Here is a 12,335-nt window from a genome sequence, read left to right as displayed (position 1 = left end):
CTTTTAGGAAAAGGACATAAAATTCTTAGCAATGAACATCAAAGATTACAGCCTTCAGTATGGTTTGTACCTCAATGTAAAGAAAACAAAAATCCTCACAACTGGACCAGTAAATAGCATCATGATAAATGGAGAAAAGATTTCAAAGAGTTCATTTTGCTTGGCTATTCAGTCAGCACTCCATGGAAGCAGCAGTCACGAAATCAAAGGATGAATTTTCATTAGGTGAATCTGCACAAGTCCTGTTTAAACTGTTAAAGAGCAAAGAAAACAGTTTGAGGTCTAAGGTGAGTCTGACCCAACTCATGATGTTTTCTCAATAGTCTCATATGCATGTGAAACTTGGACAGTGAATAAGGAGGACAGTAGAAGAATTGATGTATTTGAATTATGGTTTTGGAGAAGAATATTGAAAGTACTATGGACTGCCAAAAGAATAAACCAATCTGTGTTGGAGGAAGTGCAGCCAGATTGTTACTCAGAATCCCAGATGGTGAAACTTTGTCTCACTTCGGACATGTTATCAGGGGGGACCAGTCCCTGGAAAAGAACATCAAGCTTGGTAAAGTGGCAGGTCAGTGAAAAAGAGGAAGATTGCCAAGGAGATGGATTGGCACAGTGGCAGCAGCAAAGCGCTCAGACTTAGCCACCATGGTGACGATGGCACAACACCAGGCAGTGTTCCGTTCTGTTGTGCACAGAGTCAGAACCAACTCGACAGCACCTAACAACAGTAACAAGGATTGTTTCACTTTGTGGCTTAGTGATATCAAGGGCTCATGTTCTTCCCATCTTCTTAGTCAGCCATCCTTAGCGTATAGGCTTCATCCTCAGCCCAGCCCCCCTTCATGATCACAAGATGACAACTGCAGTTCCAGGCATCAGATTCAGGTAAGACAACAACCAGGGGAAGAAGAGGGGCTGTTAGTTCCTTCAGTCTTAAACAATGAAGTTTCCCCAGAAATTCCTAGCACCCTATCCCTCTCTATTTATTGGCTCGTTGTTGTTGTTAGGTGCCATTGAGTCGGCACCAACTCATAGCACAGCAGAACGAAACACTGCCCGATCCTGGGCCAACCTCACTACGGTTGTCACGCTTGAGTCCATCGATGCTGCTACTTGGCCAGTCCATCTTGTTGGGGTTCTTCCTCTTTTTCTCTGACCCTCCATCCTACCAAACATGGTATCCTTCTCCAGTGACTGGTCCCTCCTGACAATATGTCCAAAGTATGAGAGAAACTTGTACAACCCTATAATCTGATATCTAAGACATGCTCAGCTTAGATATTTCAGGATTTACTGCTGGAAGGGTAGAAGCTTAAGCAAAATCAGAGCTCTGCACTCAGAGACTAAAGGGGAATGAATGTTAGATAGGCAACCAACGGATACTGCTAGAGTCCGTGATTTGTGATTTTAAGAGCCAGTTAACCTTAAATTGTAGAGTGGTTACTGCTTCCATGTAATTTTCTTAAAGATATTAAGAAATTGTTCTAAATATTAAGGGCTGTAATTTCTACTTTTTCTTGAAGGTACAGAAAACGAGTCCCAAAACTCGGTTGCAGAGAATGATGATGGAGGTTTCAGTGAAGAGTGGGAAGCCCAGAGGGATAGTCACCTGGGGCCTCATCGGTCTACAGCTGAATCACGAGCTGCTGTACAGGAAATTTCCAGCAACATCCAACCTAGTGAGGATCCAGAGGAGAGTACGTATATTTCTCTATGTTGAAGAGTCCTCATCAAGTATATGAGTTGAGAGTATTACAGACTATTTCTAAATAATTGTTGTTAAGTGCCGTTGAGTCAGATCTGACCCATAGTAACCCTGTATAGGGTTTCCTAAGAGCAGGTGGTGGGCTTGAACCTCCACCTTGCAGTTCAAACCAACCTTACAGTCCAGTGCTTATCTTACAGCATCACACCAGGACTCCTTTTTCTGAATAATATTTCTAAATATTTGTTGTTGTTAAGTGTTATTGAGTCAGTTCCAACCCATATCAACCAATAGGGCTTCTGAGGAGCGGCTGGGATGTTTGAAAGCCCAGCCTTACGGTCCAGCACATTATTCTACAATGCCACACCAGGACTCCAAACTTTAAGAGAGTAGAAAGCCTTATTTTCTCTGTTGAGTTTGAACTGCCAACCTTGAGGCTACCAGTCCAGTGCTCACCCTACAGCACCAGCAGGGCTTTCCCTTAGAAATAATAGTATTTATTTATTACTCACCACTTGTTTGTCAGTTTGACATACTGCATTAGGCAAATCTGCTGCACAAGACCTCTGTAAAGCATTCAAGAGCAAAGATGTCGGTTTGAGGACTAAGGTGCGCCTGACCCAAGCCATGGTATTTTCAGTGAACTCATATGCATGTGAAAGTTGGACAGTGAATAAGGAAAACCATGGGAGAATGGATGCACTTAAGATACAGTGCTGGAGGAGCATTTTAAAACTACCATGGACTGCTAAAATAACAAACTCATCTTTTTTGGAAGTACAACCAGAATGTTCCTTGAACCTAGAATGGGCAGACTTCATCTCTCATACTTCAGACATATTGTCAGGAGAGACCAGTCCCTGGAGAAAGATCCCATGTTTTATAAAGTGGAGAGAAAGAGGAAGACCCCCAGTGAGATGGATTGGCACATTGATGGCAGCAATAGGCTCAAATGTAGCAGCAATTGTGTCATTGACACAGGACCGGCCAGTATTTCATTCTGTTGGGCCTAGGGTGTCTATGAGTCGGTACTGCCTCGGTGGCACCTTACAGCTACAAGAAACAAATAATAGTCTATAGCTTTTTTAGTGCAATATACCAGTGGTGCTTTTCTCATAGTTTTCATTTGTTAATGGGCCAGTTGCTACTCAGATTTTTAAAGTTGTCCCTTTACAAACATGGCTTTCTCTCTCTTTTAAGTAAGAGAGGTTCTTAAAAAGTTTTTATTTTGTTAAGCCATCTTGACTACAATATATATATATATGTAAAAGGTGGTATTTTTTTCCCTTTTAAACAGTATTTACCTCTTGTCACTTTATTTTTGCCCTCCCCTACCAGCCCCACTCACCCTGTAACCATCATAGAATATTTAATTTAGCAAGAAAATCTTTTCTTTATTTCTTACTAAAGTGGTCTCATGCAGTAACTGTCCTTTTGTGATTGACTAATTTCACTCAGCATAATGTCCTCCAGGTTCCATCGGTATTGCGAAGTGTTTTTGCAGGTTCTACCATCTGCTTGAATGTTGCATAATATTCCATCGTGTGTATGTACCAAGGTTTCTGTAAGTATTCTTCTGTTGATAGGCATTTAGGCTGTCTCCATCTTATTTTCTATTGTGCCAAGTACTGCAGTGAGCATAGGTGTGCATATAGCTAATCGTGTCTAGATATAGCTCTTATTTCTTGAGGCTGTACACCAAATAGAGGGATTGCTGGGTCATATAGTATTTCTGTTTCCAACTTTTTGAGAACGTGCCATACCGTTTTCCACAGTTGTTGCACCATTTTACAGTCCCACCAACAGTGTAGGGAGATTCCAGTCTCAGTCTCCACACCGTTTGTCACCATTTGTTGTGTTTGGAACTTAGCCATTAACACTGGAGTAAGATGATAATCTCATTGTTGTTTTGATTTGTGTCTCTCTAATAGCTACCAATTTTGAGCATTTCTTCATGTTTATTGACTACCTGAATGTCTTCTAATGTCTTCTTTGGTGAAGGGTCCATGTCCTCTACCCATTTTAAAATTATTATTAAAGCTTTTATTTTAAATTGAGTGATAGTTTACATGGCAAAACATCAGTTTTGCACTGAACCAGTTGTATTTGGTTTTATTGCAGTGGTTCCACTACCCTCCCTGCTCCATCGGTTAGCAATATTTGCCTCTATTTTCTCTCTCTTTTTTAATGTATACAGAAACACTCAGGAATATATCGTCATTTAAACAACCAAAGGGCACATTCTACAAGCCTGCCTCCTGGTCATCTGCACATAGCCTTTCTCTTTCCATGAGTCTAGAGTCCTCAGCTGCTCTCTATATGCCATTGCCTCAGTCTCTGGTTAGAATCCCATGCTTTGCTCATGTTCTTCCCTCTTGATGATCCTAGGGTCCTCTGTTCCTGGAATGTAAAATTAACTACTTCCCCCCAAGTTCCCAAGTCTCCCCAAACTTTGGACCAATCAGCCCTTCCTCTTCTCTCTCTCATCTCCAGGTCTATGGAAGTCTATGGAATGTGGTTGAACTTAGCCCATATATTATTCATTACTACCTTTCCCCCATTTCCACTCACAAGTAGACCAACGCAGTCACCATCAAGCTTACAAGCCTGCTCGTGTGTTCCATTTGAGTTTCGGTCTTGGAAGGCTTTGTCCTGAAGGGACTTGATAGCTTTCCTTGGCACCCAAGTGAACAGCTTGCTTGCTCTTGTAATAGCCAAACAGTTTGTTTTTTGTGTGTGTTTTTTTTGTTTTGTTGTGGGGTTTGTTTTTTTAATTAATGTTTTTGTTGTGAATTATGAGATAGTTTACATGGGAGAACATCAGTTTTACATTCATCCTATCGTATGTCGTTTCATTGCCATGGTTACTATCCCCTCCATGCATCATCAACCAACGAACCTACAAGCCTGGCCCCCCATGCCCCGGTCATCACACAGCCCCTCTCCCTCTCTGGGTCTAAAACCCCCAGTTGCTACATCTCTCCACGTCATCGTCTCTGCCTCCATCTCAGTCATCACTGCTTGTTGTGGGGTTTTTTTTGCTGGTCTTTCTTTCAAGACGTATCTTCTGTTCCTCTAGCTGCTCCAGGTTGGTCTGCATGTCCTTTCAAATGAGAAAATCCCACCTCAGAAGGTTCTGGATGGGGCTCAGAATTCCACTGAAGGCCCTATACTCTATAGGCGCCACAAGAAGCCTATTTCACTGGGCAAGTTCTAGAACCCCTTTTAGGTATTCTAGTCAGTTACAGACTGAAGACGGGCTTAAAGCTTTCTGTAATCATATTTCCTGATATTCCTTTCTAGCTGACTCTAATGTCCATTTTACAGTAGTAGGCAAAGGAAACCAATATCCATAAGGCAGTCAGGTACCTTAACATTCATTCTCCTCTTTTACCCATTCAAACTGTGCCTTGATCCCTGTATCACAGAGCTCTGTTCTTCCAAGGTTGAGTATACATCACTATTTATCTCTGTCCCATTTAGCCCATGCAAACCTACTTAAGTCTTCCCCTATCTTCCTTGTTCTTCAACCCCACTCCCCCTTGTATTGCCCTACCCTTCCTTGTATATTGCTCTCCCCATCACCTGAGCTATGATGTGACTATCCCCTAACTTGTTGTACCTTACTGTCCCCTCCCTCCCACCCCTGGTAACCAACAAAGATTTTTTTTCTTAGAGTGTGAACATCTATTCTTAAACTTTTACAATAATGGTCTTATGCAAGATTTTTGCCCTTTTTTGACTAATTTTACTCAGTGTTATGTCCTCATGGTTCATCCATGTTATGAGGCGTTTTGCAGCTTCATTGTTATTCTTCAAGGTAGCATAGTGTGTATGCACCATTGTGTGTATGCACCAAAGTTTGTTTATCCTTTCTTCCATTGATGGGCCCTTAGTCTGTTTCCATCTTTTTACTATTGTGAATAAGTGCTTTGATAAACATTGGTGTGCATATGTCTACTTGTGTTCTGGCTCATATTTCTTGTGGTTATATACCAAGTAGAGGAATTGCTGGATCATAGGTATTTCTGTTTCCAACTTTGTGAGGAAGCTCCATACCATTTTCCAGAGTGGTTGAACCATTTTACAGTCCCACTACTAATGTAGGAGGGTTCTACATTTTACACATCCTCACCAGCATTTATTGCCCTCTGCTTTTTTGGACTTCACTGTTATTGTTGGTGTGAGATGATATCTCATTGTTCTTTGGATTTGCATCTCTCTAATGGCTAGTGATCGTGAACATTTCTTCATATGTTTATTGTCTGCTTAAATGTGTTCCCTGGTGAAGTGTCTATTCACATCCTGTGCCCATTTTTAAATTGGGTTATTTGTCTTTTTCTTGTAGTGGTGTTGTAGTTTCCTGTAGGTTTTAGAGATTAGTCCCTTGTCTGATAATGTCATTGCAAAAAAAATGTTTCCCAATTTGTGGGTCCCTTTTTACTCTTTTGGTGAAATCTTTTGATGCATATAAGTTTCTAATTTTTAGTATGTCCCAATCATCTATTTCGTGTTCTTTTGTTTTGTGCAATTCTCACAATGTCTGATAGTCTATGTATTAGAGCTCTTAAATTTGTCCTTATTTTTTCACTGATAACCTTTATAGTTCTGGGATTTACATTTTGGTCTTTAATCCATGTTGAGTTGGTTTTCATATATCTTATGAGATAAAGGTCTTGTTTCATTCTTTTGCATACTTATTTCCAGTTCTGCCAGCACCATCTGTTAAAGAGACTATCTCCTCCCCATTCAGTGTACTTTGACCCTTTGTCAAAGATTAGTTGGCAGTATGCGGATGGGTTAACTTCTGAATTTTCAAATCTATTCCATTGATCTGTGTATCTTTCATTGTACCAGTACCAGGCTGTTTTGACCATGGTTAGCCATGTAGTAAATTTTGAAATTAGAGAGTCAGAGGTCTCCAACTTTGTTCTTCTTTTTAAGCAGTGCTTTGCTTATCCAAGGACTCTACCCATTCTTAAACTGGATTATTTGTCTTCTGTTGTTGAGGCATTGAGTGTTCTTTAAATTTTGAAGAGTAGTCCTTTGATCTGTCATTGCCAAATGTTTTTTCCCAGTCTGTGGGCTCTATTTTTAACCTTTTGGTGAATCCTTTGATGCACATAAATGTCTTAATTTTTAGTAGGCCCCTGTCGTCTATTTTGTCTTCAGTTTGTGTGTATTCAGCTATGTTTGGTAGTGTATCTATACCATGTATCACAGCTCCTAAGTTTGTCCCTATTTTTTACTGATGATCTGTATAGTTACAGGTTTTACTTATGTTGAGTTCATTTTTGCAAATGGTGTGAGATATGCGCCCTGTTTCATTTTTCTGCATTTTTGCCAGCACCATTTGTTGAAGAGACTATCTCTTCCCCATTTAATGCATTTTGGCCCTTTGTTAAAGATCAACTGACCCTAGTGGATGGATTTACTTCTGGTTTCAATGCTGTTCCATTGACCTATGTGTTTTCCTTGTACCAATGTCAGGCTGTATTGACTTCTGTAACTGTTATGAGATCAGAAAGTGAGAGGCCTCCTTTTTTTCTTTTTGATGTACACATACCACATTAAAAACATATATTTGTTTAAATGTCCAAAGGCATATTTTGCAAGCCAGCTACCTTCCCACAGACATACTGCCATTGTCAGTCCATGGGCCTACTCCTGTGCTGCTCTCTCTCTCTGTGCCATCACCTCTGCCACCATCTCTGTTGTTGCTGCTTTTCTGATTAGGATCCCTCATGCTCTTTCCTCTTGATGGTTCTAGGTCCTTTGTTCCTGAAATGACAGATTCACTGCTCTCCCCTTTTAGTTACCCTCTTCTACATTTACAGCTGTGACAGTCACCATTAGTCCTGATAAGAGTTACTCACAATTGAATCATAAAATCCTATTCCCATCATTACCAGACCCATCAGGACAAGAGGAAAACTATTCAGTGGAGATTCTTTTTTATCCTTTTCTTCTGATACTAAGCAACCTCATGAAAACTTGGGAGTTTGGGAGTTCTCACATGCCTTCCCCCACTGCAGAGCAGCTGGCTGCTTCCTTCTTGATGCTTTTATAGCCCCCCAATATTGATAGGGGTGGGCAACTTACACTTTAGCTATCATCCCAGTATACTGAGGAGGCAAGCTTGATCCTTGATAAGAAGAATCCTTCCCTTCCAGTTGGAATTTTGGGCAACTTCATCCATAAGCAAAAGTCCATTTCAGCAAGTTGTAGTAATTTACACTTGCTCCCTATATCAAACTTCTTTATCTTCATCTGATCGAGTTCTGGTCAACAAGCCATCCATTCTAGGTCAGATAGGTACTATCTGACAGTTTGGGAGTTCTCACATGCCTTCCCCCACTGCAGAGCAGCTGGCTGCTTCCTTCTCAGCTCTAGCCCCCACTGACTAGGTCATTGTCCTTGGGCTCTGGAGTTCACACATCTCCCTGAACTGCAGACCAGCGAGTCCTTCCTCTTCTCTCTCATTTCAGGGTCACCGGATGTCTATGGAACATGGCCAGACTCAGGCCGTGTCTTCATTGCTGCATTTCCCCCACTTTGACTCACAAGTTAGTTGATCAGGGCAGTCACCAGCGAGCCTACAAGACTGTTTGGGTTTCACTCTTAGAAAGGGGTTTACTTTGATGGGCTGACATTTTCTTGCCATGATGATTCCAAGGCACACAGCTTGCTTGATATTGTCACAGCCAGTCTGCCAGTGCCCCCCTCCCTCCACCCTTTGCTGGTCTTTCCTTCAAGAAGTATCTTCTATTTCTCTAGCTGTTCTGGTGTGGTCTGCATGTCTTTTCAATTGGGAATGTCCCACCTCTGAAAGTTCTGGGTGAGGCTCAGGATTCCACTTAAAGACCCCATCCTCCACAAAAGCTTAACAAGAAGCCTGTTTCCCTGGGCACATTCTAGTACCCTTTTAGATGATCCAATGAGTTATAGACTTAAGACTGGCTTACAAGATTTCTGTAATCATAATTCCCAATATTCCTTTTTATCCCACTTAAATGTTTATATTACAGTAGTAAGCAGTAGTGTTTTATAATTTTCTTTGTGTAGGTCTTTTGTTTCTCTGGTTAGATTTATTCCCAAGTATTTCATCTTGTGGGTGGCTATTGTAAATGGTATTGTTCTCCTAGTTTCATTTTCAGAGTTCTCTTTATTAGGGTAAAGGAATCCAGCTGATCTTTGTGTGTTGATCTTGTACCCTGACACTTTTCCAGATCTGCTGATGAATTTCAAACTTTCCTTGGGTAGTCTTTGGGATTTTCTAAGTATAGGATCATATCGTCTGCAAATAGAATAGAAAGTTTGACTTTGCTGGTTTGGATGCCTTTAATTTCCCTTTCTTGTCTCATAGCTCTGGCTGAGACTTCCAGTTTAATATTGAATAGGAGTGGTGATAAAGGGCATCTTTGTCTGGTTTCTGTTCGCAAAAGGAATGTTTTCAGTTTCTCTCTGTTAAGAACAGTGTTGACTGTTATATATATATATATATATATATATATATGTCCTTAATTATGTTGAGGAATTTACCTTCTATTCTTATTTTGCTGAGTGTTTTTATCAGGAATGAGTGATGGAGTTTATCAAATGCTTTTTCTTCATCAATTGATACAATCATGTGATTTTTTTATCCCCTTTGTTTTATTTGTGTGGTAGATTACATCAATTGTTTTTTTTTAATATTGAACCATCCATGCATATTATTGTTGTTAAGTGCCCTTGAGTTGGTTCTGACTCATAGGGACCCTGTATAGGTTTTCCAAAGAGCAGCTGGTAAGCTTGAACTGCCAACCTTGTGGTTCTAACCAACCTTGCAGGTACAGCACATTAACCCACAGTGCCACCTGATATGTATCCTACTTGGTTATGATGTATTCTTTTTTTTTTTTTTTTTGGATATATTGTTGGATTTTATTTACTAGGATTTGGCTGAGAATTTTTACAGCTATGTTCACGAGGGATATGTCTATAATTTTCTTTCTTGGTAATTAATGCCTTTGCCTGATTTTGGTATCAGTTTTGCTTGCTTCATAAAACGAATTTGGGTCTTTTCCATCTTTTTCTATAGTATGGAAAAGTTTGAGTAGAATTTGGTATCAGCTCTTCTCTGAATGTTTGGTAAAATTCATCAGTAACACCTTCTGGACTTTTTTTAGTTGGGAGTTATAAAAAGCTTCTTGAATATATTTCATTTCTTGCAGTTCAGAGATCTGTGGATTTACACATGCCATACTTTTATAATTGTTACTCCCTGTATTGGCAAGCACTAAATCTTCACAAAGAAAATTCAGGGTTTAGGATATGGACAGAAACTCAAGTATTTCCTTAGTCTCTAAAACGTGTGATCACTTAATAGACTTAGGGTAGCACTTGAGGCTTTTACGAACATTACCAGCCAGTACAGCCACTTGGTTAGAGCTCAGTCTCTCTCCAGTTAGTCTAAGAGCTGTCTAACTTTTCCTCATTTTTTTCCCCCACAAAGTGAAACTGTTGATTAAAACATTACAGTAAGAATATGTAATAGTTTTTAAGCAGCAAAAAGATTCCTTAGCTTCTGAAGTCACTAATCAGTATGTATGCCCCTGACATTGAGCAGAGCACTTCCTATAGCTTGCCCTGACTCTTTTAACTGGGTCAGAACTTTCCCAGAGTTCTCATGGTTTGGTGCTTGGCTGAGTTTTCCAGATGTCCTAGCCAGCTGCTGCCTGTGACTTTCACGCTGCAAGGAATTGGATGTAATTGCCTACACTTACAGCTCGGCTTAACTTGCCTTACTGTATTTTTTCATATGTAATGTGCCCAAGAAAATAGTCCACAGCACATTTAGTGCACATATAGCACACATAGGGAAGAGGGGGATGCATGGGCACTGTTGAATGCATGCGTTATTTACACAAAAATAAAAATCCTGGTACCTGACATGTTCTCTGTCCACAAAGTCCCTGCCATAACTAGATTGTCTCTTCTGTTCCTGTCTTTTCTCCAAATTGCGTGGAGTACAAGAAAGAAATAACAGAAGTGTTGAGCAGAGAAGCAGCCTGAATCTTGGTAGTTTGTATACTGCTTTTGATCATCTCTCTTGGCCTTCTTCATCCTCTGTCTTTTTTGTTGTGGTTATTGTTTTACAGGAAAACCCAAGTATTTACCCTTGTAACCTGTAATCAGTATTTTCCTTATCTGGTTGTCTGGGCCAATATAAATGAATAATTGATATCCTTTCATCATATTAGCAGCACACACATCGCCATCTCTGATTTCTGTAATGTTGTAAACCAGATTTATGAATACTTATCCCCAAAGTATCGTTTTACACCCGAATTTGGTTTCTAAAAGGTCCATATGTCTACCAGAACAACCCTGTAAGAATCAGCTTTAATCAGAAACTTAGCAGTTTTGAAATTAGAACTGTGACACATTTCTATACTCTGTGAAGGCAGTTGGTTTGCTAGCACATTTGAAAAGGAACTTCCAACAGATGGCGTACCACTTACAGACTTTTCCTAAGTGTGCTTCTGGTAGACTGAAAGTTTGTCAGAATGGTTAAAATTAGCCTCTTGTATTTCCAGGAGTGGAAATTTGACTCAGTAACTCTTTTTTTCTGTAACCTGAGGGGACAAAGGAGAAGATAGAGTTTGCTTGTTTCCTCATGTGAAGGAAGGGTTTAGTAGTAAAAAGATAACATCATAAAATTTTAGTGTGTTTTTAATGTTTCTTTTTATTAAAGATAATAGAAAATATTATTTTATTGTGTGGTTATATTATTATATTTATGTCAAGCACATGTTACTCTGATAGAAAATCTTACAATTAAATATTTTCATCATTTATTGTCTTTACCAGATCTTAGGATGATGGACTAGCAAATATACCCCTCTTAAAAAAAGGAGCTCTGATAGCGTAGTGGTTACGAATCGTGCTGCGAACCTTAAGGTCAGCAGTTCGAAACTACCAGCTGCTCCGCGGGAGAAAGATCAGGCTTTCTACTCCCATTAAAGATTTACACCCTCAGAAACCCTGTACAGGGTCGCTATGGGCCGGAACCGACTCGACGGCACTTAACAACAACAATATTTTTAAAATATCACAATTACCCAAAATGAATATACAGAATTGTTGTTGTTGTTAAGTGTTGTCGAGTCAGTTCCAACTCATAGCGACTTTGTATGGGGTTTCCAAGGAGTGGCTGGTGAGCTGCCAACCCTGTGGTTCAAACCAACCCTGTAGTCCAGGACATTTTTTGGGGCACATGGGGGTGGGAGAGGGGAGAGTTTGTAGAAGACCTAGAGTAGCATTAGCGGTGAAATACTAGCAGCCAATTTCAGCATTAAGACTTAGCAATAGATTACTATTGATTCATTCATTAGTTTTAATTTAATTAGTTTCCACTTTAAAAAGTGGATTGAAATTTTTGGACTAAAAGATAGTGGAATTGTTTTAATTCAGTTTTTGATTAAATTAATGAAAAGAAGCCATTTAAAAAATTCCCAAGCAACATACAGTTTTTTGTTTTTTTTTTAATGTTTTATTGTGAATTATATGATAGTTTACATGGGAGAACCTTAGTTTTACATTCATTCCATCTTATATCATCTCACTGCCATGGTTCCAATCC

The 12,335-nt window shown here is 39.8% G+C and overlaps 1 protein-coding gene across 2 annotated transcripts in view; it reads left to right on the top strand.

The window, feature by feature from the left end:
* PSEN1 (presenilin 1) overlaps nucleotides 1–12,335 on the top strand; it is a 106,823-nt gene that overhangs the window by 88,440 nt on the left and 6,048 nt on the right. For both annotated transcript variants that reach the window (XM_006865554.1, XM_006865553.1), the window contains exon 8: nucleotides 1,530–1,703. In XM_006865554.1, the coding sequence (XP_006865616.1) occupies nucleotides 1,530–1,703 (174 nt within the window). The remainder of the gene's footprint in view (nucleotides 1–1,529; nucleotides 1,704–12,335) is intronic.

The sequence above is a fragment of the Chrysochloris asiatica genome, unplaced genomic scaffold (assembly GCF_000296735.1).
Source record: "Chrysochloris asiatica unplaced genomic scaffold, ChrAsi1.0 scaffold00079, whole genome shotgun sequence".
NCBI lineage: Eukaryota > Metazoa > Chordata > Mammalia > Afrosoricida > Chrysochloridae > Chrysochloris > Chrysochloris asiatica.
This window is presented reverse-complemented; position numbering and strand designations above follow the sequence as displayed.